Source organism: Eretmochelys imbricata, chromosome 2 (genome assembly GCF_965152235.1).
Source record: "Eretmochelys imbricata isolate rEreImb1 chromosome 2, rEreImb1.hap1, whole genome shotgun sequence".
NCBI lineage: Eukaryota > Metazoa > Chordata > Testudines > Cheloniidae > Eretmochelys > Eretmochelys imbricata.
The window spans coordinates 268,865,333-268,887,454 of record NC_135573.1 but is presented as its reverse complement, the minus strand read 5'-3'; the positions used below and the strand labels follow the sequence as shown (position 1 = coordinate 268,887,454).

Sequence of the window (22,122 nt, the reverse complement as noted above, 5' to 3'; positions counted from 1 at the left end):
TTCTTTGATTGTTTCTGTCTGTTGCATAATTAATTTTACAAGATTTAAATCAACCAAGAGGGTGGGGTCTGACGGGGTAACGAATGATTTTGCTGTATGTTAGGATTGGTCAGAGAATGATTTTGCAATACTTTAGTGAAATGGTTGGTGAAGGTGTAGCGAAGCAGGACTCAAGTCTCACTATATAAACTGGGGTCCAAGAAGGAGACGAGCTGGGAAGGAAAAAGAAAGGCAAAGGGAAGAGAAGGAGAAGAAGGAAAGACCTGGAAGAAGAAATTCACCCCCCAGACACAGCCTAAGAATCCTCGGCACGACCCAGACGAGACTGACCTTGCCTGGCCAGCTGGGAAAGTCCCCCTGCCTGACGGGGCCGGGCGAGCATGGCACTGTGTGTGCATTCTGGCTGGTGAGCATTAATAAACGGGAGAAGGATATTACTGCGTAAGGCTCTTTCTCTGGTAAAAGGCCCTGCAAACCCGCAGAGGAGTTCGCCCGGAGCCCCAGGAACTGGGTCAGGGTGGGGGTGCCTAAATCAGCCGGATTGCGCCCTGAGCCCTAGGAACCCAAGGGGATGCCCTGGAGTGTACGGGTAACACTTACCCACTGCCGGGCCCCTGTCCCATGCCCACCGCCCAGGGTTGATGCTCAGAGGCTCCTTTGAACTAACCCAGCCCAGGCCGAGACCCTCCAGAGAGGGGCTGGACCTGACATGGCAGCTGCCCTGGTGGAGCCCCTCAAAATGGCAAAACTCCCCCCCGCCCCCCCCGAAGCCCCCGTGCAGGGGGCAGGAGCCGCCCTCTGCTCACCGGCGGGCCTTGCGGTAGATGCCCCGGCACTGGTGCCCGTTGCCGTGTTTGCTGGGGTTGTTGGGGCTGCGGAAGGACCACTGGATGCTCTGCACGCCGCAGGGGCCCAGGCACTCGCCCCAGGGAGACCAGGCCGACCAGCCGCAGTTAACTAGAGACAGACACAGGGAGGGGGCGTGAGACGAGCCCCCACAGCCTCCCGCGCTGCTGCCCCCGCCCAGCCCTGGCAGCCAGGGGCAGCGGGACGCAGGCAGCCAGGAACCAGCCACCCGCAGGCTCGGGAATGGGGGGGGCTGGGGAGCCCGGGGCCCAGCCCCACCTACCAGTGCACTCGGGGTTCTGCCGGCACCGCTTCATCTGCCCGTCCTGGCAGGCGCAGATGCGACAGTTCACCTTCACCAGCTGGCCGGGCCAGTGGCGCACGCCCTCCACCAGGCATGGGCACTCCCGGGGGCGCACGCACTGCTGCTCACTGTCCAGCACCAGCCCCTCCGGGCACCAGCAGCCTGCGGGGGGCAGCACAGAGGGCGGGTGAGGGCACACGCTCCCTCAGCCTGTGACGAAGCGGGACTGTTCTTAATGTTTCCTCTGAATAGTGTGGGGGTGCCTCAGTTTCCCCTAGGCAGTTCTTGAGTGTCTAGGGGGTGGGGTAAGGGTGTATGATCATTGCAGAGCCCTAGAGGGCAGGTGTCTGCAGGGGTCTGGACACAGAGAATGGCCGACACCCTGTTTCCTGGTAACTGATGGCCTGGGCCCTTCCCCCCTGCAAGGTGAGAGCTAAAGAGTTGGAGAACAAAGGAATCCGGTGACCTCCTGGCCCGGGAAAGGGACAAAGCCCAGAGGAGGAGGGGCTGGAGAGTTTTCAGTTTGGGGCTGGCTGGGACATGGAGTGAAGGGCAGACGTGGTTGTCTGGCTCATGGCCCCCCAAAATGGACCCAGCTGAGGGGTCCTGTTCTCTGCACCTCCAAGCTCTGTGTTAGACCATGTTCCTGTCGTCTAATAAACCTTCTGTTTTACTGGCTGGCTGACAGTCCCGTCTGACTGCGGAGTTGGGGGGCAGGACCCTCTGGCTTCCCCAGGACCCCGCCTGGGCGGACTCGCTGTGGGAAGCGCACGGAGGGGCAGAGGAGGCTGAATGCTCCGAGGTCAGACCCAGGAAGGTGGAAGCCGTGTGAGCTGTGTGTCCTGAAGACAGGCTGCTCACAGAGCGGAGACTTCCCCAGAGTCCTTCCTGGCTTCGTAGGGAGCAGTTCCAGAGCATCGCCTGGGGACTCCGTGACACCTCCAACCCGGCTCCCGCCCCTCTTGGCCCTCCCACCTAGTCCCCCACATGGCCCTACCTGGGCTGCAGGGCCTGTCCCTCTTGCACTTGCCCTTGCTGGCCAGATCGGCGCAGGCCATGGGACACGGGGCGCATGGCCTGCGCACCAGGCCTGCGGGGCAGGCGGTGGCGTTGAGGCAGCCTTCCAGCTGGCAGGCCTCTGCAGAGAGAGACCAGGGAGTGCGGTTAGTTCACTCAGGGCTGCCCCAGCACCAAACCCAGGCCCACCAGCCCCCACCACCCGCGGCCCAGCCCTGGGAGCTCCAGGGATGAGGCAGAGGTGCCAGGCTGGGCTTGACCCGCTCGGGAGCCGGCCGCCAGGAGCAGCTGTTCTGGGCCATGGTGGCAGCATCGTAGCAACCCCCTCAGCAGAGGGAGCTCCGGGACCAACAGCAACACACAGCGGCTCTGGGAGGCCGAGGGCCCCTGATCCCCACTCATGGGCAGGGTAGCCTGGCCAGCAGGCCCCAGGCAGCAGGGAAGGATCTAAGACAGACGGCATCTGTGGGCTCAGCCGAGTGCCAGGCAGCGGGGAAGCACAGGGAGCTGCTCTGCCCCATAGAGCTGCTCCTCAGTGTGGATGCCGGCCGTGCCCAGAGCAGGGAACCCAGCCACAGCCCCACGGACTCACTGATCTCCAGCGTGCTGGGCGAGGCTCCGGGCAGCTCGGTGCAGTGCCGGCCCCCGTTCCGGGGCGCGATGCACTCCCGACGCCGCACCACCACCCCGCGGCAGTCCTGGGTGCAGTTCGCCCACGTTGCCCACTCGCTCCAGGCACCGTCCACTGCAGGGCACAGAGGGGAGAGGGCTGGTGGGACCAGCCCCACCCACGCACTGCACCAGGCTGGAGTACCCCCCCTATCGCCCGCGTGGGGCTGCAGCGACCCCATTGCCTATGTGGGGCTGCAGTGATTCCTGACACATCCCCTTCGGTCTGCCCCGCACCCGGCTGTATGGACACCCCTCTGCCTGCCCCTCCCCCAGCTGTACGGACACCCCTGTCTGCCCCACGCCCGGCCATATGGACACCCCTCTGTCTGTCTCACACGGGGCCGCACGGACACCCCTCTGTCCACCCCACGCCCAGATGTATGGACACTCCTCTGCCCCAATCCCAGCTGTACGGACATCCCTGTCTGCCCCATGCCCGGCCATACGGACACCCCTCTGCCTCACATGGGGCTGAACAGACACCCCTCTGTCCACCCCACACCCTGATGTACGGACACTCCTCTGCCCCACAGCCAGCTGTACGGACACCCCTCTGTCTGCCCCGCGCCCGGCTGTACAGAAACCCCTCTGTCTGCCCCGCGTCCGGCTGTACAGAAACCCCTCTGTCTGCCCCGCGCCCGGCTGTACAGAAACCCCTCTGTCTGCCCCGCGCCCGGCTGTACAGAAACCCCTCTGTCTGCCCGGCGTCCGGCTGTGCACACACCCCTCTGTCTGCCCCGCGCCCGGCTGTGCACACACCCCTCTGTCTGCCTGCGCCGGGCTGTGCACACACCCCTCTGTCTGCCCCGCGCCCGGCTGTGCACACACCCCTCTGTCTGCCCCGCGCCCGGCTGTACACACACCCCTCTGTCTGCCTGCGCCCGGCTGTGCACACACCCCTCTGTCTGCCCCGCGCCCGGCTGTACACACACCCCTCTGTCTGCCTGCGCCCGGCTGTACACACCCCTCTGTCTGCCCCGCGCCCGGCTGTGCACACACCCCTCTGTCTGCCCCACGCCCGGCTGTGCACACACCCCTCTGTCTGCCCCGCGCCCGGCTCTGCACACACCCCTCTGTCTGCCTGCGCCCGGCTGTGCACACACCCCTCTGTCTGCCCCGCGCCCGGCTGTGCACACACCCCTCTGTCTGCCCCGCGCCCGGCTGTACACACACCCCTCTGTCTGCCTGCGCCCGGCTGTGCACACACCCCTCTGTCTGCCCCGCGCCCGGCTGTACACACACCCCACTGTCTGCCTGCGCCCGGCTGTACACACCCCTCTGTCTGCCCCGCGTCCGGCTGTGCACACACCCCTCTGTCTGCCCCGCGCCCGGCTGTGCACACACCCCTCTGTCTGCCTGCGCCCGGCTGTGCACACACCCCTCTGTCTGCCCCGCGCCCGGCTGTGCACACACCCCTCTGTCTGCCCCGCGCCCGGCTGTACACACACCCCTCTGTCTGCCTGCGCCCGGCTGTGCACACACCCCTCTGTCTGCCCCGCGCCCGGCTGTGCACACACCCCTCTGTCTGCCCCGCGCCCGGCTGTGCACACCCCTCTGTCTGCCCCGCGCCCGGCTGTGCACACACCCCTCTGTCTGCCTGCGCCCGGCTGTGCACACACCCCTCTGTCTGCCCCGCGTCCGGCTGTACACACACCCCTCTGTCTGCCCCGCGCCCGGCTGTACACACACCCCTCTGTCTGCCTGCGCCCGGCTGTACACACCCCTCTGTCTGCCCCGCGCCCGGCTGTGCACACACCCCTCTGTCTGCCCCGCGCCCGGCTGTGCACACACCCCTCTGTCTGCCCCGCGTCCGGCTGTGCACACACCCCTCTGTCTGCCCCGCGCCCGGCTGTGCACACACCCCTCTGTCTGCCTGCGCCCGGCTGTGCACACACCCCTCTGTCTGCCCCGCGCCCGGCTGTGCACACACCCCTCTGTCTGCCCCGCGCCCGGCTGTACACACACCCCTCTGTCTGCCTGCGCCCGGCTGTGCACACACCCCTCTGTCTGCCCCGCGCCCGGCTGTACACACACCCCTCTGTCTGCCTGCACCCGGCTGTACACACCCCTCTGTCTGCCCCGCGCCCGGCTGTGCACACACCCCTCTGTCTGCCCCGCGCCCGGCTGTACAGAAACCCCTCTCTCTGACCCGCACCCGGCTGTGCACACACCCCTCTGTCTGCCCCGCGCCCGGCTCTACACACCCCTCTGTCTGCCCCGCGCCCGGCTCTACACACCCCTCTGTCTGCCCCGCGCCCGGCTGTACAGAAACCCCTCTGTCTGCCCCGCGCCCGGCTCTACACACCCCTCTGTCTGCCCCGCACCCGGCTGTGCACAAACCCCTCTGTCTGCCCCGCGCCCGGCTCTACACACCCCTCTGTCTGCCCCGCGCCCGGCTGTACAGAAACCCCTCTGTCTGCCCGGCGTCCAGCTGTGCACACCCCTCTGTCTGCCCCGCACCCGGCTGTACAGAAACCCCTCTGTCTGCCCAGCGCCCGGCTGTGCACACCCCTGTGTCTGCCCCGCGCCCGGCTGTGCACACACCCCTCCGTCTGCCCCGCGCCCGGCTGTACAGAAACCCCTCTGTCTGCCCCGCGTCCGGCTGTACACACACCCCTCTGTCTGCCCCACGCCCGGCTGTACAGAAACCCCTCTGTCTGCCCCGCGTCCGGCTGTACACACACCCCTCTGTCTGCCCGGCGTCCAGCTGTGCACACCCCTCTGTCTGCCCCGCACCCGGCTGTACAGAAACCCCTCTGTCTGCCCAGCGCCCGGCTGTGCACACCCCTGTGTCTGCCCCGCGCCCGGCTGTGCACACACCCCTCCGTCTGCCCCGCGCCCGGCTGTACAGAAACCCCTCTGTCTGCCCCGCGTCCGGCTGTACACACACCCCTCTGTCTGCCCCACGCCCGGCTGTACAGAAACCCCTCTGTCTGCCCCGCGTCCGGCTGTACACACACCCCTCTGTCTGCCCCACGCCCGGCTGTGCACACCCCTCTGTCTGCCCCGCGCCCGGCTGTGCACACCCCTCTGTCTGCCCCGCGCCCGGCTGTACACCCCCTCCTCTGTCTGCCCCGCGCCTGGCTGTGCACACACCCCTCTGTCTGCCCCGTGCCCGGCTGTGCACACACCCCTCTGTCTGCCCCGCGCCCGGCTGTACAGAAACCCCTCTGTCTGCCCCGCGTCCGGCTGTACACACACCCCTCTGTCTGTCTGCGCCCGGCTGTGCACACACCCCTCTGTCTGCCCCGCGCCCGGCTGTACACCCCCCCCTCTGCCTGCCCCGCGCCCGGCTCTACACACCCCTCTGTCTGCCCCGCGCCCGGCTGTGCACAAACCCCTCTGTCTGCCCCGCGCCCGGCTGTGCACACACCCCTCTGACTGCCCCGCGCCCGGCTGTACACACACCCCTCTGTCTGCCCCGCGCCCGGCTGTACACACACCCCTCTGTCTGCCCCGCGCCCGGCTGTGCACACACCCCTCTGTCTGCCCCGCGCCCGGCTGTGCACACCCCTCTCTGTCTGCCTGCGCCCGGCTGTGCACACCCCTCTGTCTGCCCCGCGCCCGGCTGTGCACACACCCCTCTGTCTGCCCCGCGCCCGGCTGTGCACACACCCCTCTGTCTGCCTGCGCCCGGCTGTGCACACACCGCTCTGTCTGCCCCGCGCCCGGCTGTGCACACACCCCTCTGTCTGCCCCGCGCCCGGCTGTGCACACACCCCTCTGTCTGCCTGCGCCCGGCTGTGCACACACCCCTCTGTCTGCCTGCGCCCGGCTGTGCACACACCCCTCTGTCTGCCTGCGCCCGGCTGTGCACAAACCCCTCTGTCTGCCCCGCGCCCGGCTGTACACACACCCCTCTGTCTGCCTGCGCCCGGCTGTACACACACCCCTCTGTCTGCCCCACGCCCGGCTGTGCACACACCCCTCTGTCTGTCCCGCGCCCGGCTGTACACACACCCCTCTGTCTGCCCCACGCCCGGCTGTGCACACACCCCTCTGTCTGCCCCGCGCCCGGCTGTGCACACACCCCTCTGTCTGCCTGCGCCCGGCTGTGCACAAACCCCTCTGTCTGCCCCGCGCCCGGCTGTGCACACACCCCTCTGTCTGCCCCGCGCCCGGCTGTACACACACCTCTCTGTCTGCCCCGCGCCCGGCTGTACACACACCCCTCTGTCTGCCTGTGCCCGGCTGTGCACACACCCCTCTGTCTGCCCCACGCCTGGCTGTACACACACCCCTCTGTCTGCCTGCGCCCGGCTGTGCACACACCCCTCTGTCTGCCTGTGCCCGGCTGTGCACACACCCCTCTGTCTGCCCCACGCCCGGCCATACGGACACCCCTCTGTCTGCCCCTCGCCTGGCTGTGCACACACCCCTCTGTCTGCCCCGCGCCCGGCTGTACACACACCCCTCTGTCTGCCCCGCGCCCGGCTGTACACACACCCCTCTGTCTGCCTGCGCCCGGCTGTGCACACACCCCTCTGTCTGCCCCGCACCCGGCTGTACACACACCCCTCTGTCTGCCCCGCGCCCGGCTGTACACACCCCTCTGTCTGCCCCGCGCCCGGCTGTACACACACCCCTCTGACTGCCCCGCGCCCGGCTGTACACACCCCACTGTCTGCCCCGCGCCCGGCTGTGCACACACCCCTCTGTCTGTCCCGCGCCCGGCTGTACACACACCCCTCTGTCTGCCTGCGCCCGGCTGTACATACCCCTCTGTCTGCCCCGCGCCCGGCTGTGCACACACCCCTCTGTCTGCCCCGCGCCCGGCTGTACACACACCCCTCTGTCTGCCCCACGCCCGGCTGTACACACACCGCTCTGTCTGCCCCACGCCCGGCTGTGCACACACCCCTCTGTCTGCCCCGCGCCCGGCTGTACACACACCCCTCTGTCTGCCCCACGCCCGGCTGTACACACACCCCTCTGTCTGCCCCGCGCCCGGCTGTACACACACCCCTCTGTCTGCCCCGCGCCCGGCTGTGCACACACCCCTCTGTCTGCCTGCGCCCGGCTGTGCACACACCCCTCTGTCTGCCCCGCGCCCGGCTGTGCACACACCCCTCTGTCTGCCCCGCGCCCGGCTGTGCACACCCCTGTGTCTGCCCAGCGCCCGGCTGTACACACCCCTCTGTCTGCCCAGCGCCTGGCTGTACACACCCCTCTGTCTGCCCCGTGCCCGGCTGTACACACCCCTCTGTCTGCCCAGCGCCCGGCTGTACACACACCCCTCCGTCTGCCCCGCGCCTGGCTGTGCACACACCCCTCTGTCTGCCCAGCGCCCGGCTGTGCACACACCCCTCTGTCTGCCCCGCGCCCGGCTGTGCACACATCCCTCTGTCTGCCCCGCGCCCGGCTGTGCACACACCCCTCTGTCTGCCCCGCGCCCGGCTGTGCACACCCCTGTGTCTGCCCAGCGCCCGGCTGTACACACCCCTGTGTCTGCCCAGCGCCCGGCTGTACACACCCCTCTGTCTGCCCCGCGCCCGGCTGTACACACCCCTCTGTCTGCCCAGCGCCCGGCTGTACACACACCCCTCCGTCTGCCCCGCGCCTGGCTGTGCACACACCCCTCTGTCTGCCCCGCGCCCGGCTGTGCACACACCCCTCCGTCTGCCTGCGCCCGGCTGTACACACACCCCTCTGTCTGCCCCGCGCCCGGCTGTGCACACACCCCTCTGTCTGCCCCGCGCCCGGCTGTACACACACCTCTCTGTCTGCCCCGCGCCCGGCTGTGCACACACCCCTCTGTCTGCCCCGCGCCCGGCTGTGCACACCCCTCTGTCTGCCCCACGCCCGGCTGTGCACACCCCTCTGTCTGCCCCACGCCCGGCTGTGCACACCCCTCTGTCTGCCCCGCGCCCGGCTGTACACACACCCCTCTGTCTGCCCCACACCCGGCTGTGCACACCCCTCTGTCTGCCCCGCGCCCGGCTGTGCACACACCCCTCTGTCTGCCCCGCGCCCGGCTGTGCACACACCCCTCTGTCTGCCCCGCGCCCGGCTGTGCACACCCCTCTGTCTGTCCCTCGCCCGGCTGTGCACACCCCTCTGTCTGCCCCGCGCCCGGCTGTGCACACACCCCTCTGTCTGCCCCACGCCCGGCTGTGCACACCCCTCTGTCTGCCCCACGCCCGGCTGTGCACACCCCTCTGTCTGCCCCGCGCCCGGCTGTACACACACCCCTCTGTCTGCCCCACACCCGGCTGTGCACACCCCTCTGTCTGCCCCGCGCCCGGCTGTGCACACACCCCTCTGTCTGTCCCGCGCCCGGCTGTGCACACACCCCTCTGTCTGCCCCGCGCCCGGCTGTGCACACACCCCTCTGTCTGCCCCGCGCCCGGCTGTACACACACCCCTCTGTCTGCCCCGCGCCCGGCTGTACACACACCCCTCTGTCTGCCCCGCGCCCGGCTGTGCACACACCCCTCTGTCTGCCCCGCGCCCGGCTGTACACACACCCCTCTGTCTGCCCCGCGCCCGGCTGTACACACCCCTCTGTCTGCCCCGCGCCCGGCTGTGCACACACCCCTCTGTCTGTCCCGCGCCCGGCTGTACACACACCCCTCTGTCTGCCTGCGCCCGGCTGTACACACCCCTCTGTCTGCCCCGCGCCCGGCTGTGCACACACCCCTCTGTCTGCCCCGCGCCCGGCTGTACACACACCCCTCTGTCTGCCCCACGCCCGGCTGTGCACACACCCCTCTGTCTGCCCCGCGCCCGGCTGTACACACACCCCTCTGTCTGCCCCACGCCCAGCTGTACACACACCCCTCTGTCTGCCCCGCGCCCGGCTGTACACACACCCCTCTGTCTGCCCCGCGCCCGGCTGTGCACACACCCCTCTGTCTGCCTGCGCCCGGCTGTGCACACACCCCTCTGTCTGCCCCGCGCCCGGCTGTGCACACCCCTGTGTCTGCCCAGCGCCCGGCTGTACACACCCCTCTGTCTGCCCAGCGCCTGGCTGTACACACCCCTCTGTCTGCCCCGTGCCCGGCTGTAAACACCCCTCTGTCTGCCCAGCGCCCGGCTGTACACACACCCCTCCGTCTGCCCCGCGCCTGGCTGTGCACACACCCCTCTGTCTGCCCAGCGCCCGGCTGTGCACACACCCCTCTGTCTGCCCCGCGCCCGGCTGTGCACACATCCCTCTGTCTGCCCCGCGCCCGGCTGTGCACACACCCCTCTGTCTGCCCCGCGCCCGGCTGTGCACACCCCTGTGTCTGCCCAGCGCCCGGCTGTACACACCCCTGTGTCTGCCCAGCGCCCGGCTGTACACACCCCTCTGTCTGCCCCGCGCCCGGCTGTACACACCCCTCTGTCTGCCCAGCGCCCGGCTGTACACACACCCCTCCGTCTGCCCCGCGCCTGGCTGTGCACACACCCCTCTGTCTGCCCCGCGCCCGGCTGTGCACACACCCCTCCGTCTGCCTGCGCCCGGCTGTACACACACCCCTCTGTCTGCCCCGCGCCCGGCTGTGCACACACCCCTCTGTCTGCCCCGCGCCCGGCTGTACACACACCTCTCTGTCTGCCCCGCGCCCGGCTGTGCACACACCCCTCTGTCTGCCTGCGCCCGGCTGTGCACACACCCCTCTGTCTGCCCCGCGCCCGGCTGTGCACACACCCCTCTGTCTGCCCCGCGCCCGGCTGTACAGAAACCCCTCTGTCTGCCCCGCGTCCGGCTGTACACACACCCCTCTGTCTGCCCCGCGCCCGGCTGTGCACAAACCCCTCTGTCTGCCCCGCGCCCGGCTGTGCACACACCCCTCTGTCTGCCTGCGCCCGGCTGTACACACCCCTCTGTCTGCCCCGCGCCCGGCTGTGCACACACCCCTCTGTCTGCCTGCGCCCGGCTGTACACACCCCTCTGTCTGTCCCTCGCCCGGCTGTGCACACACCCCTCTGTCTGTCCCGCGCCCGGCTGTACACACACCCCTCTGTCTGCCCCACGCCCGGCTGTGCACACCCCTCTGTCTGCCCCACGCGCGGCTGTGCACACCCCTCTGTCTGCCCCACGCCCGGCTGTGCACACCCCTCTGTCTGCCCCGCGCCCGGCTGTGCACACCCCTCTGTCTGCCCCGCGCCCGGCTGTGCACACACCCCTCTGTCTGCCCCGCGCCCGGCTGTGCACACACCCCTCTGTCTGCCCCGCGCCCGGCTGTGCACACCCCTCTGTCTGTCCCTCGCCCGGCTGTGCACACACCCCTCTGTCTGCCCCGCGCCCGGCTGTACACACACCCCTCTGTCTGCCCCGCGCCCGGCTGTGCACACACCCCTCTGTCTGCCCCACGCCCGGCTGTGCACACCCCTCTGTCTGCCCCACGCCCGGCTGTGCACACCCCTCTGTCTGCCCCACGCCCGGCTGTGCACACCCCTCTGTCTGCCCCGCGCCCGGCTGTACACACACCCCTCTGTCTGCCCCACACCCGGCTGTGCACACCCCTCTGTCTGCCCCGCGCCCGGCTGTGCACACACCCCTCTGTCTGTCCCGCGCCCGGCTGTGCACACACCCCTCTGTCTGCCCCGCGCCCGGCTGTGCACACACCCCTCTGTCTGCCCCGCGCCCGGCTGTACACACACCCCTCTGTCTGCCCCGCGCCCGGCTGTACACACACCCCTCTGTCTGCCCCGCACCCGGCTGTGCACACACCCCTCTGTCTGCCCCGCGCCCGGCTGTACACACACCCCTCTGTCTGCCCCGCGCCCGGCTGTACACACCCCTCTGTCTGCCCCGCGCCCGGCTGTGCACACACCCCTCTGTCTGTCCCACGCCCGGCTGTACACACACCCCTCTGTCTGCCTGCGCCCGGCTGTACACACACCCTCTGTCTGCCTGCGCCCGGCTGTACACACACCCCTCTGTCTGCCCCGCGCCCGGCTGTACACACCCCTCTGTCTGCCCCGCGCCCGGCTGTGCACACACCCCTCTGTCTGCCTGCGCCCGGCTGTGCACACACCCCTCTGTCTGCCCCGCGCCCGGCTGTGCACAAACCCCTCTGTCTGCCCCGCGCCCGGCTGTGCACACACCCCTCTGTCTGCCTGCGCCCGGCTGTACACACCCCTCTGTCTGCCCCGCGCCCGGCTGTACACACACCCCTCTGTCTGCCCCGCGCCCGGCTGTACACACACCTCTGTCTGCCTGCGCCCGGCTGTACACACACCCCTCTGTCTGCCCCGCGCCCGGCTGTACACACACCCCTCTGTCTGCCCCGCGCCCGGCTGTGCACACACCCCTCTGTCTGCCCCGCGCCCGGCTGTGCACACACCCCTCCGTCTGCCCCGCGCCCAGCTGTGCACACACCCCTCCGTCTGCCCCACGCCCGGCTGTGCACACACCCCTCCGTCTGCCCCGCGCCCGGCTGTACACACCCCTCTGTCTGCCCCGCGCCCGGCTGTACACACACCCCTCTGTCTGCCCCGCGCCCGGCTGTACACACACCTCTGTCTGCCTGCGCCCGGCTGTACACACACCCCTCTGTCTGCCCCGCGCCCGGCTGTACACACACCCCTCTGTCTGCCCCGCGCCCGGCTGTGCACACACCCCTCCGTCTGCCCCGCGCCCGGCTGTGCACACACCCCTCCGTCTGCCCCACGCCCGGCTGTGCACACACCCCTCCGTCTGCCCCGCGCCCGGCTGTACACACCCCTCTGTCTGCCCCGCGCCCGGCTGTACACACCCCTCTGTCTGCCCCGCGCCCGGCTGTGCACACACCCCTCCGTCTGCCCCGCGCCCGGCTGTGCACACACCCCTCTGTCTGCCCCACGCCCGGCTGTGCACACACCCCTCCGTCTGCCCCGCGCCCGGCTGTGCACACACCCCTCCGTCTGCCCCGCGCCCGGCTGTGCACACACCCCTCTGTCTGCCCCGCGCCCGGCTGTGCACAAACCCCTCTGTCTGCCCCGCGCCCGGCTGTGCACAAACCCCTCTGACTGCCCCGCGCCCGGCTGTGCACACACCCCTCTGTCTGCCCCGTGCCCGGCTCTACACACCCCCCAGCCCGTCTCACCTGGGCAGGCCACGGCGAAGCACTGCTGGGCCTGCGTCTCCTCGCCGTGGCAGTGGCGTAGAACGTCGTTGGCCCGCCTGGTGCAGACCCGCCTGCGGATCTGCAAGCCCGTCCCACAGGACCGGCTGCAGGTGCTCCACGGGGCCCAGGGGCTCCAGAGCCCGCAGTCCCGCTCGTCGGAGGGCAGCCAGCCCGAGGCCTCGCTGCCATCAGCGCAATCCGCCAGCCCGTTACACACCTGCAGGGAGACACACTGAGCCGCCCTGGGAGAGGCAGAGACGCACAGAGATGGGGGGCGACAGTGACGGGGCCAGGAAAGGCCAGGGGGAGGCAGAGACCAGCGAAGGGAGCAGGGGACAGGGAGAGGGCAGGGCAGGGCAGGCAGTATGGGCGGGTGAGGGAAGCAGAGATGAGCGAAGGGAGCAGGGGACAGGGAGAGGGCAGGGCAGGGCAGGGGAAGGCAGGCAGTATGGGCGGGTGAGGGAAGCAGAGATGAGGGAAGGGAGCAGGGGACAGGGAGAGGGCAGGGCAGGGCAGGTGAAGGCAGGCAGTATGGGCGGGTGAGGGAAGCAGAGATGAGGGAAGGGAGCAGGGGACAGGGAGAGGGCAGGGCAGGGCAGGTGAAGGCAGGCAGTATGGGCGGGTGAGGGAAGCAGAGATGAGGGAAGGGAGCAGGGGACAGGGAGAGGGCAGGGCAGGGCAGGGGAAGGCAGGCAGTATGGGCGGGTGAGGGAAGCAGAGATGAGGGAAGGAAGCAGGGGACAGGGAGAGGGCAGGGTAGGGGAAGGAAGGCAGTATGGGCAGGTGAGGGAAGCAGAGATGAGCGAAGGGAGCAGGGGACAGGGAGAGGGCAGGGCAGGGGAAGGCAGGCAGTATGGGCAGGTGAGGGAAGCAGAGATGAGCGAAGGGAGCAGGGGACAGGGAGAGGGCAGGGCAGGGCAGGGGAAGGCAGGCAGTATGGGTGGGTGAGGGAAGCAGAGATGAGGGAAGGAAGCAGGGGACAGGGAGAGGGCAGGGCAGGGGAAGGCAGGCAGTATGGGTGGGTGAGGGAAGCAGAGATGAGGGAAGGAAGCAGGGGACAGGGAGAGGGCAGGGCAGGGGAAGGCAGGCAGTATGGGTGGGTGAGGGAAGCAGAGATGAGGGAAGGGAGCAGGGGACAGGGAGAGGGCAGGGCAGGGGAAGGCAGGCAGTATGGGTGGGTGAGGGAAGCAGAGATGAGGGAAGGGAGCAGGGGACAGGGAGAGGGCAGGGCAGGGCAGGGGAAGGCAGGCAGTATGGGTGGGTGAGGGAAGCAGAGATGAGCGAAGGGAGCAGGGGACAGGGAGAGGGCAGGGCAGGGCAGGGGAAGGCAGGCAGTATGGGCGGGTGAGGGAAGCAGAGATGAGGGAAGGGAGCAGGGGACAGGGAGAGGGCAGGGCAGGGGAAGGCAGGCAGTATGGGCGGGTGAGGGAAGCAGAGATGAGGGAAGGGAGCAGGGGACAGGGAGAGGGCAGGGCAGGGGAAGGCAGGCAGTATGGGCGGGTGAGGGAAGCAGAGATGAGGGAAGGAAGCAGGGGACAGGGAGAGGGCAGGGCAGGGGAAGGCAGGCAGTATGGGCGGGTGAGGGAAGCAGAGATGAGGGAAGGGAGCAGGGGACAGGGAGAGGGCAGGGCAGGGCAGGGGAAGGCAGGCAGTATGGGTGGGTGAGGGAAGCAGAGATGAGGGAAGGGAGCAGGGGACAGGGAGAGGGCAGGGCAGGGGAAGGCAGGCAGTATGGGCGGGTGAGGGAAGCAGAGATGAGCGAAGGGAGCAGGGGACAGGGAGAGGGCAGGGCAGGGGAAGGCAGGCAGTATGGGTGGGTGAGGGAAGCAGAGATGAGGGAAGGGAGCAGGGGACAGGGAGAGGGCAGGGCAGGGGAAGGCAGGCAGTATGGGTGGGTGAGGGAAGCAGAGATGAGGGAAGGGAGCAGGGGACAGGGAGAGGGCAGGGCAGGGGAAGGCAGGCAGTATGGGCGGGTGAGGGAAGCAGAGATGAGCGAAGGGAGCAGGGGACAGGGAGAGGGCAGGGCAGGGGAAGGCAGGCAGTATGGGCAGGTGAGGGAAGCAGAGATGAGGGAAGGAAGCAGGGGACAGGGAGAGGGCAGGGCAGGGGAAGGCAGGCAGTATGGGCGGGTGAGGGAAGCAGAGATGAGGGAAGGGAGCAGGGGACAGGGAGAGGGCAGGGCAGGGGAAGGCAGGCAGTATGGGTGGGTGAGGGAAGCAGAGATGAGCGAAGGGAGCAGGGGACAGGGAGAGGGCAGGGCAGGGCAGGGGAAGGCAGGCAGTATGGGTGGGTGAGGGAAGCAGAGATGAGGGAAGGGAGCAGGGGACAGGGAGAGGGCAGGGCAGGGGAAGGCAGGCAGTATGGGCGGGTGAGGGAAGCAGAGATGAGCGAAGGGAGCAGGGGACAGGGAGAGGGCAGGGCAGGGGAAGGCAGGCAGTATGGGTGGGTGAGGGAAGCAGAGATGAGCGAAGGGAGCAGGGGACAGGGAGAGGGCAGGGCAGGGGAAGGCAGGCAGTATGGGCAGGTGAGGGAAGCAGAGATGAGGGAAGGAAGCAGGGGACAGGGAGAGGGCAGGGCAGGGGAAGGCAGGCAGTATGGGCGGGTGAGGGAAGCAGAGATGAGCGAAGGGAGCAGGGGACAGGGAGAGGGCAGGGCAGGGTAGGGGAAGGAAGGCAGTATGGGCAGGTGAGGGAAGCAGAGATGAGGGAAGGAAGCAGGGGACAGGGAGAGGGCAGGGCAGGGGAAGGCAGGCAGTCTGGGTGGGTGAGGGAAGCAGAGAGCAGCGAAGGGAAGAGGTGCGACGGAGCAGGGAGTATTCACCTGGGAATGTTGCATGGGAGTTTTACTAGTTTACTGTCTGCATTGATACTACATAGTGCTGGGAAGTAAGGGGGTGACTTGACTGAGGAACGATACCTGAGCCTGTAACCTGAGCCCAGGAGGGGGCTGTGGCCAGGTGACACCTTCTGCCCCAGACTAGACAAAGGCTAGAGGAGGAGCTGGGGGCTGTGGCTGGGGGAGAGGGCTGGAGGGGATTTCTATTTGGAGCTGGCTGGGGAAACGGAGGGAGGCCCAGAACCGAGGTCTGGGCTCCCCACCCCCCAAGATGGACCTGACTGAGGGGTTGTGTTCTCTGTACCTACAAGCTCTGGTTTGGACCGTGTTCCTGTCATCTAATAAACCTCTGTGTTACTGGCTGGCTGAGAGTCCCAGGGAATCGCAGGAAGTGGGGGGTGCAGGGCCCTGACTCCCCCACACTCTGTGACAGCAGGGGACAGGGCAGGGCAGGGGAAGGCAGGGCAGGGCAGGTAGTATGGGCAGGTGAGGGAAGTAGAGACGAGGGAAGGGGACAGGGGACAGGGGACAGGGGGAGGGCAGGGCAGGCAGTATGGGCAGGTGAGGGAAGCAGAGACCAGCCGGTGTAAGAAGGATCCTATGAGCCGAGTGCAGACAGAACAGAGCAGCGGGCGCGAGGGGGCACTCTGGACTGGCATCAGGAGGCAAGGGCTGGGTGGCAAAGGTGTCCGATGCTGTTAGGATCCAGCCGGCTCTGCCCTGCCGGGGAGTGGCAGCCAGGGAAGGAAGAGCCGGGAAGGGAGATGAGAGCTAGGCATGCCTGGCAGGCTGGCGGGGGGCAGAGGAGGTTGGCGCAGCAGCCCCCAGGCTCTCTCAGTGGTTGAGGATGAGGCTGCCGGGTGCCAGGGGTGTGATGCATCGGCGAGGGGAGCATGGCGAGAGGGGGCAGAGAGACGACCCTTGGCCAGGGGAGGGCAGTGGAGACAGAGGCAGTGGGGGAGCACTGAGGCAGGCATAGGGGACAGGAGGGGGCAGCCTGGGCAGTGCTTCCAGGGAGCTCGCATGTCTCGGGCTAGGGCACAGGGCTGAAGCGGGGAGTCTATGCACACTGGGCCCAGCTCACCCAGGGGCACTGCCCCTTCCTCCTCCCTGGACGCTAGCCAGAGGGGAGCTCTGCCATGCAGACCTGCCCAGACCCGATTGGCCAGCACCTCTCAGCCCCGCAGGCAGGGGAGTGGAGCCGGGGCAGGGCTGGGCCAGCAGCCGCACACAACAACGTCTTGGAGCCCCCAACAGGGGCACTGCCCCCCTCAGCCCCCAGCCCCAGCCATACCTGCTTAAAGGAGATGCATTTGCCTTCAGCACACGAGTACTCGGTGCAGGGCCCCACCGTCTGGTTCCTCTCGCCGGGTGGGACGTGATGGTCTGCAGGGGGGCCGACGGGGGGCAGTGAGAGGCCCAGGGGATCTGCCCATCAAAGCCACGGCCCTCCACCCACTCCCCCCGTGCCCATCAAAGCCACGGCCCTCTGCCCGATCCTCCCCGTGCCCGTCATGGCCACAGCCCCATGCCCGCTCCCCCCGTGCCCATGATGGCCACAGCCCTCTGCCTGCTCCCCCCGTGCCCATCATGGCCTCGGCCCTCCACCTGCTCCCCCTGTGCCCGTCACGGCCACAGACCCATGCCCGCTCCCCCCGTGCCCATGATGGCCACAGCCCTCCGCCCGCTCCCCCCGTGCCCACCACGGCCTCGGCCCTCCGCCCGCTCCCCCTGTGCCCGTCACAACCACGGGCCCCTGTAGTTTGGCATCGTTGCCTCCCTGCAGTACAAGCTCTGATCAATGTGCCTATGTAGCCCCACGGCCCCCCTGTGCTGGCTCAGACCAATCGTCCGGTCACCCTGCCATTCACCCCCCCACGTGTTCAGCCTGTGCAGGGCTTGGAGCAGCCCCCCATCCCAACAGATGTGCTGCTGGGAGCGCCCCAGGCCTGTGCGATGCCCCCCGCCCCCCGCAGCCACCCTCACCGCAGGCCAGCTCGTCCTCGCTCTGGGGGCAGTCCTGCGAGCCGTCGCACACCCGGGAGACGTTCACGCACATGCGGTTGTTGCAGACGAAGAGCCCTGGGCAGGGTGGGATCTCGGTGGATCCTGCCAGGGAAGGAAGGGAGATCAGTGACCCTGCTCTGGGGCACGGGGGGAAGGGGCAGGACCACCCTGGCCAGCACCAAGGGTGCAGGCGGGTGCGGTGTCTGCTGCTGCCTGGGGCTGGGGGGGGGTTGCCTGCATGACCAGCCCCTGGCTGGGTCGTCAGTGGGAACCGAAGCCAGGGCCTGTCGATGTCACCGTGTGGGGCCCCGCGGCCAGAGTGGAAAGGCGAGTGGGCTGGGCAGGGCCCAGGGCAGCGAACAGAGCCTTTTGCCCACTCAGCGGGCTTGGCTCTGTGCCCGAATCGGAGCCCGGCTCGGGGAGGGGGGCGGGAGGGGCCCAAAGCCGGCCGGTTCTGGAGGGTTACACCAGGGACCCCCAGGCATAGGTGTGGCTGGCCCGCATGGAGGACTCACCACGTGCCCTCGGCTCACTCTGCACGTTCGCCAGGCGCGGGGTCCGTGGTCAGCGGGGCTCTGGCAGAGGGGACCCCCCGCGGCCTCGTCTGCCCCGGAGAGCCCCACCGTCTCCGAGTGCAGCTCTGAGCAGCCGGCGTAGCCGGCACCGGGCTGGGCATGGGTCAGCAGCCAGCACAGAGCAGGGCACTTTGCGCCAGCTCCGTGGGGCCCTGTCACCGCTGACGGAGGGGCTCAGAGCAGAGGGACTGAAACGTCCTGCCCCACTGGCGCTGACTGGCCAGGGTGCGAAAGCCACAGCACACTCCCGGCCACGCCCTGGCCACTCACCTGAGGGACCGAACGGGGGAGCCGTGCAGCTGGGGTCGGGGGCTGGACAGGGGGAGCAATCCTGCAGGGGGTCGCAGGGGCCCCGGGGCGGGGAGGCTAGTAGGGACAAGGAGGAGAGGAGGAAAGGCCCCGGGAGGCGCGGGCTGGGTCGGGCCGGGCTGGAGCCGGCGCTGGGCTCACCGCAGTTGTCGGTGCTCTCGTCGGACCGGTCCCGGCACTGGGGGATGCCGTCGCACAGCTGCCCGTAGGGGATGCACTCGGCGCTGACGGCGCACGTGTGCTGGTCCAGGCCGCAGGTCCGGTTGCACACCAGCTCGTCGCTGCCGTCCAGGCAGTCGGCCTCGTCGTCGCACACCCAGCCACGCGGCGTGCACTCCCCGCTGCCGCAGCGGAACTCGTAGCGGCCACACGGGGGCGCTGTGAGGGGAGACCGAGGGAGCCCTCAGGGCTCGGTCCTGCGGGGTGGGGGGGGCTTCCTACAGGGAGCCCCCGGGGAGAGGACCCAGCGGCAGCCTCGTCCCCTGCTCGCTGCACACGACAGCTCCAACGCCTCGATCCCAGCAGGGGGTGCTGTGGGGAGGGGGCGGGGCGCCGGCTGTGGGGGGAGCTCCCAGCAGGGGGCGCTGGTTAGTGAGGGGCTCCCAGTTATTCCAGTCTTGGCCCCTCCCGGCAGGGGTCGCTGTGGGGAGCAGGGTGGGGCACTGGCTGTGGGGAGCAGGGTGGGGCGCTGGCTGTGGGGCGGCTCCCGGCAGGGGGTGCTGTGGGGCGGGGGTGGGGCGCTGGCTGTGGGGCGGCTCCCGGCAGGGGGCGCTGTGGGGTGGGGGTGGGGCGCCGGCTGTGGGGGGGCTCCCAGCAGGGGGCGCTGTGGGGCGGGGGTGGGGCGCGGGCTATGGGGGGGCTCCCGGCAGGGGGCGCTGTGGGGCGGGGGTGGGGTGCCGGCTGTGGGGGGGGCTTCCGGCAGGGGTCGCTGTGGGGAGCAGGGTGGGGTGCCGGCTGTGGGGGGAGCTCCCGGCAGGGGGCACAGTGGGGCGCGGGGAGGAGCTGTGCCCCACTGCTGCTGTGTGGCCAGAGTGCGGAAGCCGCAGCCCCCCCGCAGCGGCCCCTGGCCACTCACCGGCGGTGCGGTTGGCCGGCGGCAGGCGAGTCGCGGGCAGCGCCGTGGGCAGGGTGACGGGCAGGGGGCACCGAGCTGGGCTCTCGTCAGAGCCGTCCCTGCAGTCCCAGGCTCCGTCGCACACCCGCATCCGGCTGACACAGGAACCGTCCGGGCACGGCAGCTGCCCCGGGGCACAGGTCACCCGGCCTGAAGGGGGAGAATTCAGAGATGGGCTGCCCGGCCACACGCTGCCACCCAGCCGAGGGCAGCTCCCAGCTCAGGCCCAGGGCAGGGGGAGGCGCATTGGTGGGCGGGTTGGCAGCTCTCGCTGCTGCCCGCGCTCGGCTCCCCAGGGGCATCCAGGCTCCCGGGCCGTCAGCCTGGCCCCCTCAGGAGCACGGCATTCGTTCCAGGGCCTGCCCGGCGGCATGGCGGGGCTCTGAGGGGAGGAGGCGGGTGGCCCTCCTGGCTGTGGCGAAGGGGTGGCTGGCCGTGGAGGACGGTCCTGGCGGGGTGGCGGGGCGAGGCCAGGCCTGGCAAGGGGGTGGTCGCCCCTGGGTGGTGGGCGGCCCCAGCACAGCAGAGGGGGAAGCCAGCGTGGGGGGAGAGGAGCCACGCGGGGTGGTGGACCAGCAGCTCACCTGGGCAGAAGGCCTCATCGGTGCCAGCCGGGCAGTCCCTCTTCCCATCGCACACCAGGGCCGGCGGGAGGCACAGCGCGTCCGGGCACTGGAAGTCGCCGGGGGGGCACACGCACTCCCGCTCGTCGCTGAAGTCCCCGCAGTCGTCGTGCCCGTCGCAGCGATGTGGATAGGGCAGACACCGCCCTGCTGCACAGCTGAACTCCCCGGCCCCGCAGGAGGGGCCGCAGCCTGCCGGGGCCAGCCGGGGTCAGACTCTGCTCCCACCGGGCAGCCCCGGCAGCGTGGGCGAGGCATGGTCCACACCCCCCCCCAGGCTCCTCGGGGAACGGCCCATGTCCAGCAACCTGGCACTCGGCTACCGGGAGAGGGGCCCAAGCTCCCCTGGGGGGTCTCCACAGGGAGCGGGCACTCAGCTGCCAGGAGCCGGTGGCACCGACAGGAGGGTGCAGGCCCCACGCTCTGCCGCGGGATCGTCCCGTCACTCACCATGCAGGGCCTGCTCCGCCTTCCGCTCCGGGAGCCCCACAGTGAATCGCCCGCCAGGGCCCCGTACTCTGAGCCACGCGTGCACAGGGGGCAGGGCTGGGATCTCTGCCTGGGGAGCTCCAGAGGGGCTCAGCCGGGGCGTCACCTCACCTCGTAGGCCCCAGTACACGGCCGGCGCCATCACACAGGCTCTAGGGCTGGCTCGGTAGCCCACTGGCCAGTGGGTGGCCCTGCCCGGCCCCTCGCTAGCCCTGCCGCCCATGGCCCGTCACTCACCAGCCTCATCGGACTCGTCGGCGAAGCCACAGTCCAGCTCCCCATCGCAGACGTGCGCCCGGGGGATGCAGCGCCCGTTGGCGCAGCGGAACTCCTGCTGGGCGCAGCCGGGCGCCGGGCAGTCGCGCTCGTCTGAGCGGTCCAGGCAGTCGTCGGTGCCGTCGCAGCGGTGCCCCCAGGCCACGCACTGCCCGCTGGTGCACTGGAACTGGTGCGGGGCACAGCTGGGCGCGCAGAACTCGTCCGAGCCGTCCCCGCAGTCGTCCTCGTTGTCGCAGACCCAGGCGCTGGGCACGCAGCGCCCGCCCGTGCGGCAGGCGAACTGCGCCTCGGGGCAGCGGGCCGGGGCCACGCAGGGTTCTGCAGGGGCATCACACTGCCACAGCCCCGCCTCGCACGTGCTGCGGGCCACGGGAGAGCGGGCGTCAGGGCCTCGCCGGGCAGGGACGCCACGGAGCGGAAGCAAAGCAAAGCTCCTGAAAATGTCTGTCTGCCCGTCTGTCTGTTGGGGGCGCTGCCTCCCCGGGAGGGGGGATGCCGCGGGTTGGGGAAGGCAGCGCCCAGAGAGTCCACTCTAGCCCGGGGAGGGCTCTTTGGGATCTGCTGGGACCTGGCCATCCCCACGCCACAGCTCCACCGGCGGGGGCGACTCGACACAGGGCACAGCTCCCAGCTGGCAGGAGGGTATGGCCGCCCTTCACCTACCCCTGGGCAAGCTGCCCTTAGCCTCTCCTGGCTGTCACCTCAGGGCATGGGGCTGGCAAGGAGCCCCCTGGGCTGTGGGAAAGCCCCCCGGCTGGGCAGAGCACACGCCTCGAGGGGAGCTCCGAGGGCGCTCGGCGGAGCCAGGGCCGGAAGATGGGTGGGAGGGAGCTAGCACAGGGGAGACAGCTCGCAGGGCACTAGCCTGAACTCACCAGTTCTTGCACTCCTGCTTCACCACAGCGCCCGCCGGGAACGAGATGCCCTCCCAGTAACAGGGGCACTCGGCGGGGTCGATGCAGCTGCCATCTGCCGGGGCAAGCGGGAGAGCGATGCTGTGCAGACCCTGAGATCC

General features: G+C 69.5%; 2 protein-coding genes across 2 annotated transcripts in view; both read right to left on the bottom strand.

Moving 5' to 3' along the window:
* The window catches only part of LOC144260047 (uncharacterized), a 317,403-nt gene that overhangs the window by 142,480 nt on the left and 152,801 nt on the right, over positions 1-22,122 (bottom strand). The window lies entirely within an intron of this gene.
* The window catches only part of LOC144261115 (SCO-spondin-like), a 136,735-nt gene that overhangs the window by 82,826 nt on the left and 31,787 nt on the right, over positions 1-22,122 (bottom strand). Inside the window, exons 27-38 of the mRNA XM_077810286.1 lie at positions 21,983-22,076; positions 21,066-21,466; positions 20,301-20,531; positions 19,678-19,866; positions 18,744-18,980; positions 17,698-17,820; positions 17,006-17,097; positions 12,856-13,093; positions 2,760-2,912; positions 2,148-2,288; positions 1,130-1,312; positions 807-957 (exon numbers count right to left, since the gene is read on the bottom strand). Of these exons, the coding sequence (XP_077666412.1) occupies positions 807-957; positions 1,130-1,312; positions 2,148-2,288; positions 2,760-2,912; positions 12,856-13,093; positions 17,006-17,097; positions 17,698-17,820; positions 18,744-18,980; positions 19,678-19,866; positions 20,301-20,531; positions 21,066-21,466; positions 21,983-22,076 (2,233 nt within the window). The remainder of the gene's footprint in view (positions 1-806; positions 958-1,129; positions 1,313-2,147; positions 2,289-2,759; positions 2,913-12,855; positions 13,094-17,005; positions 17,098-17,697; positions 17,821-18,743; positions 18,981-19,677; positions 19,867-20,300; positions 20,532-21,065; positions 21,467-21,982; positions 22,077-22,122) is intronic.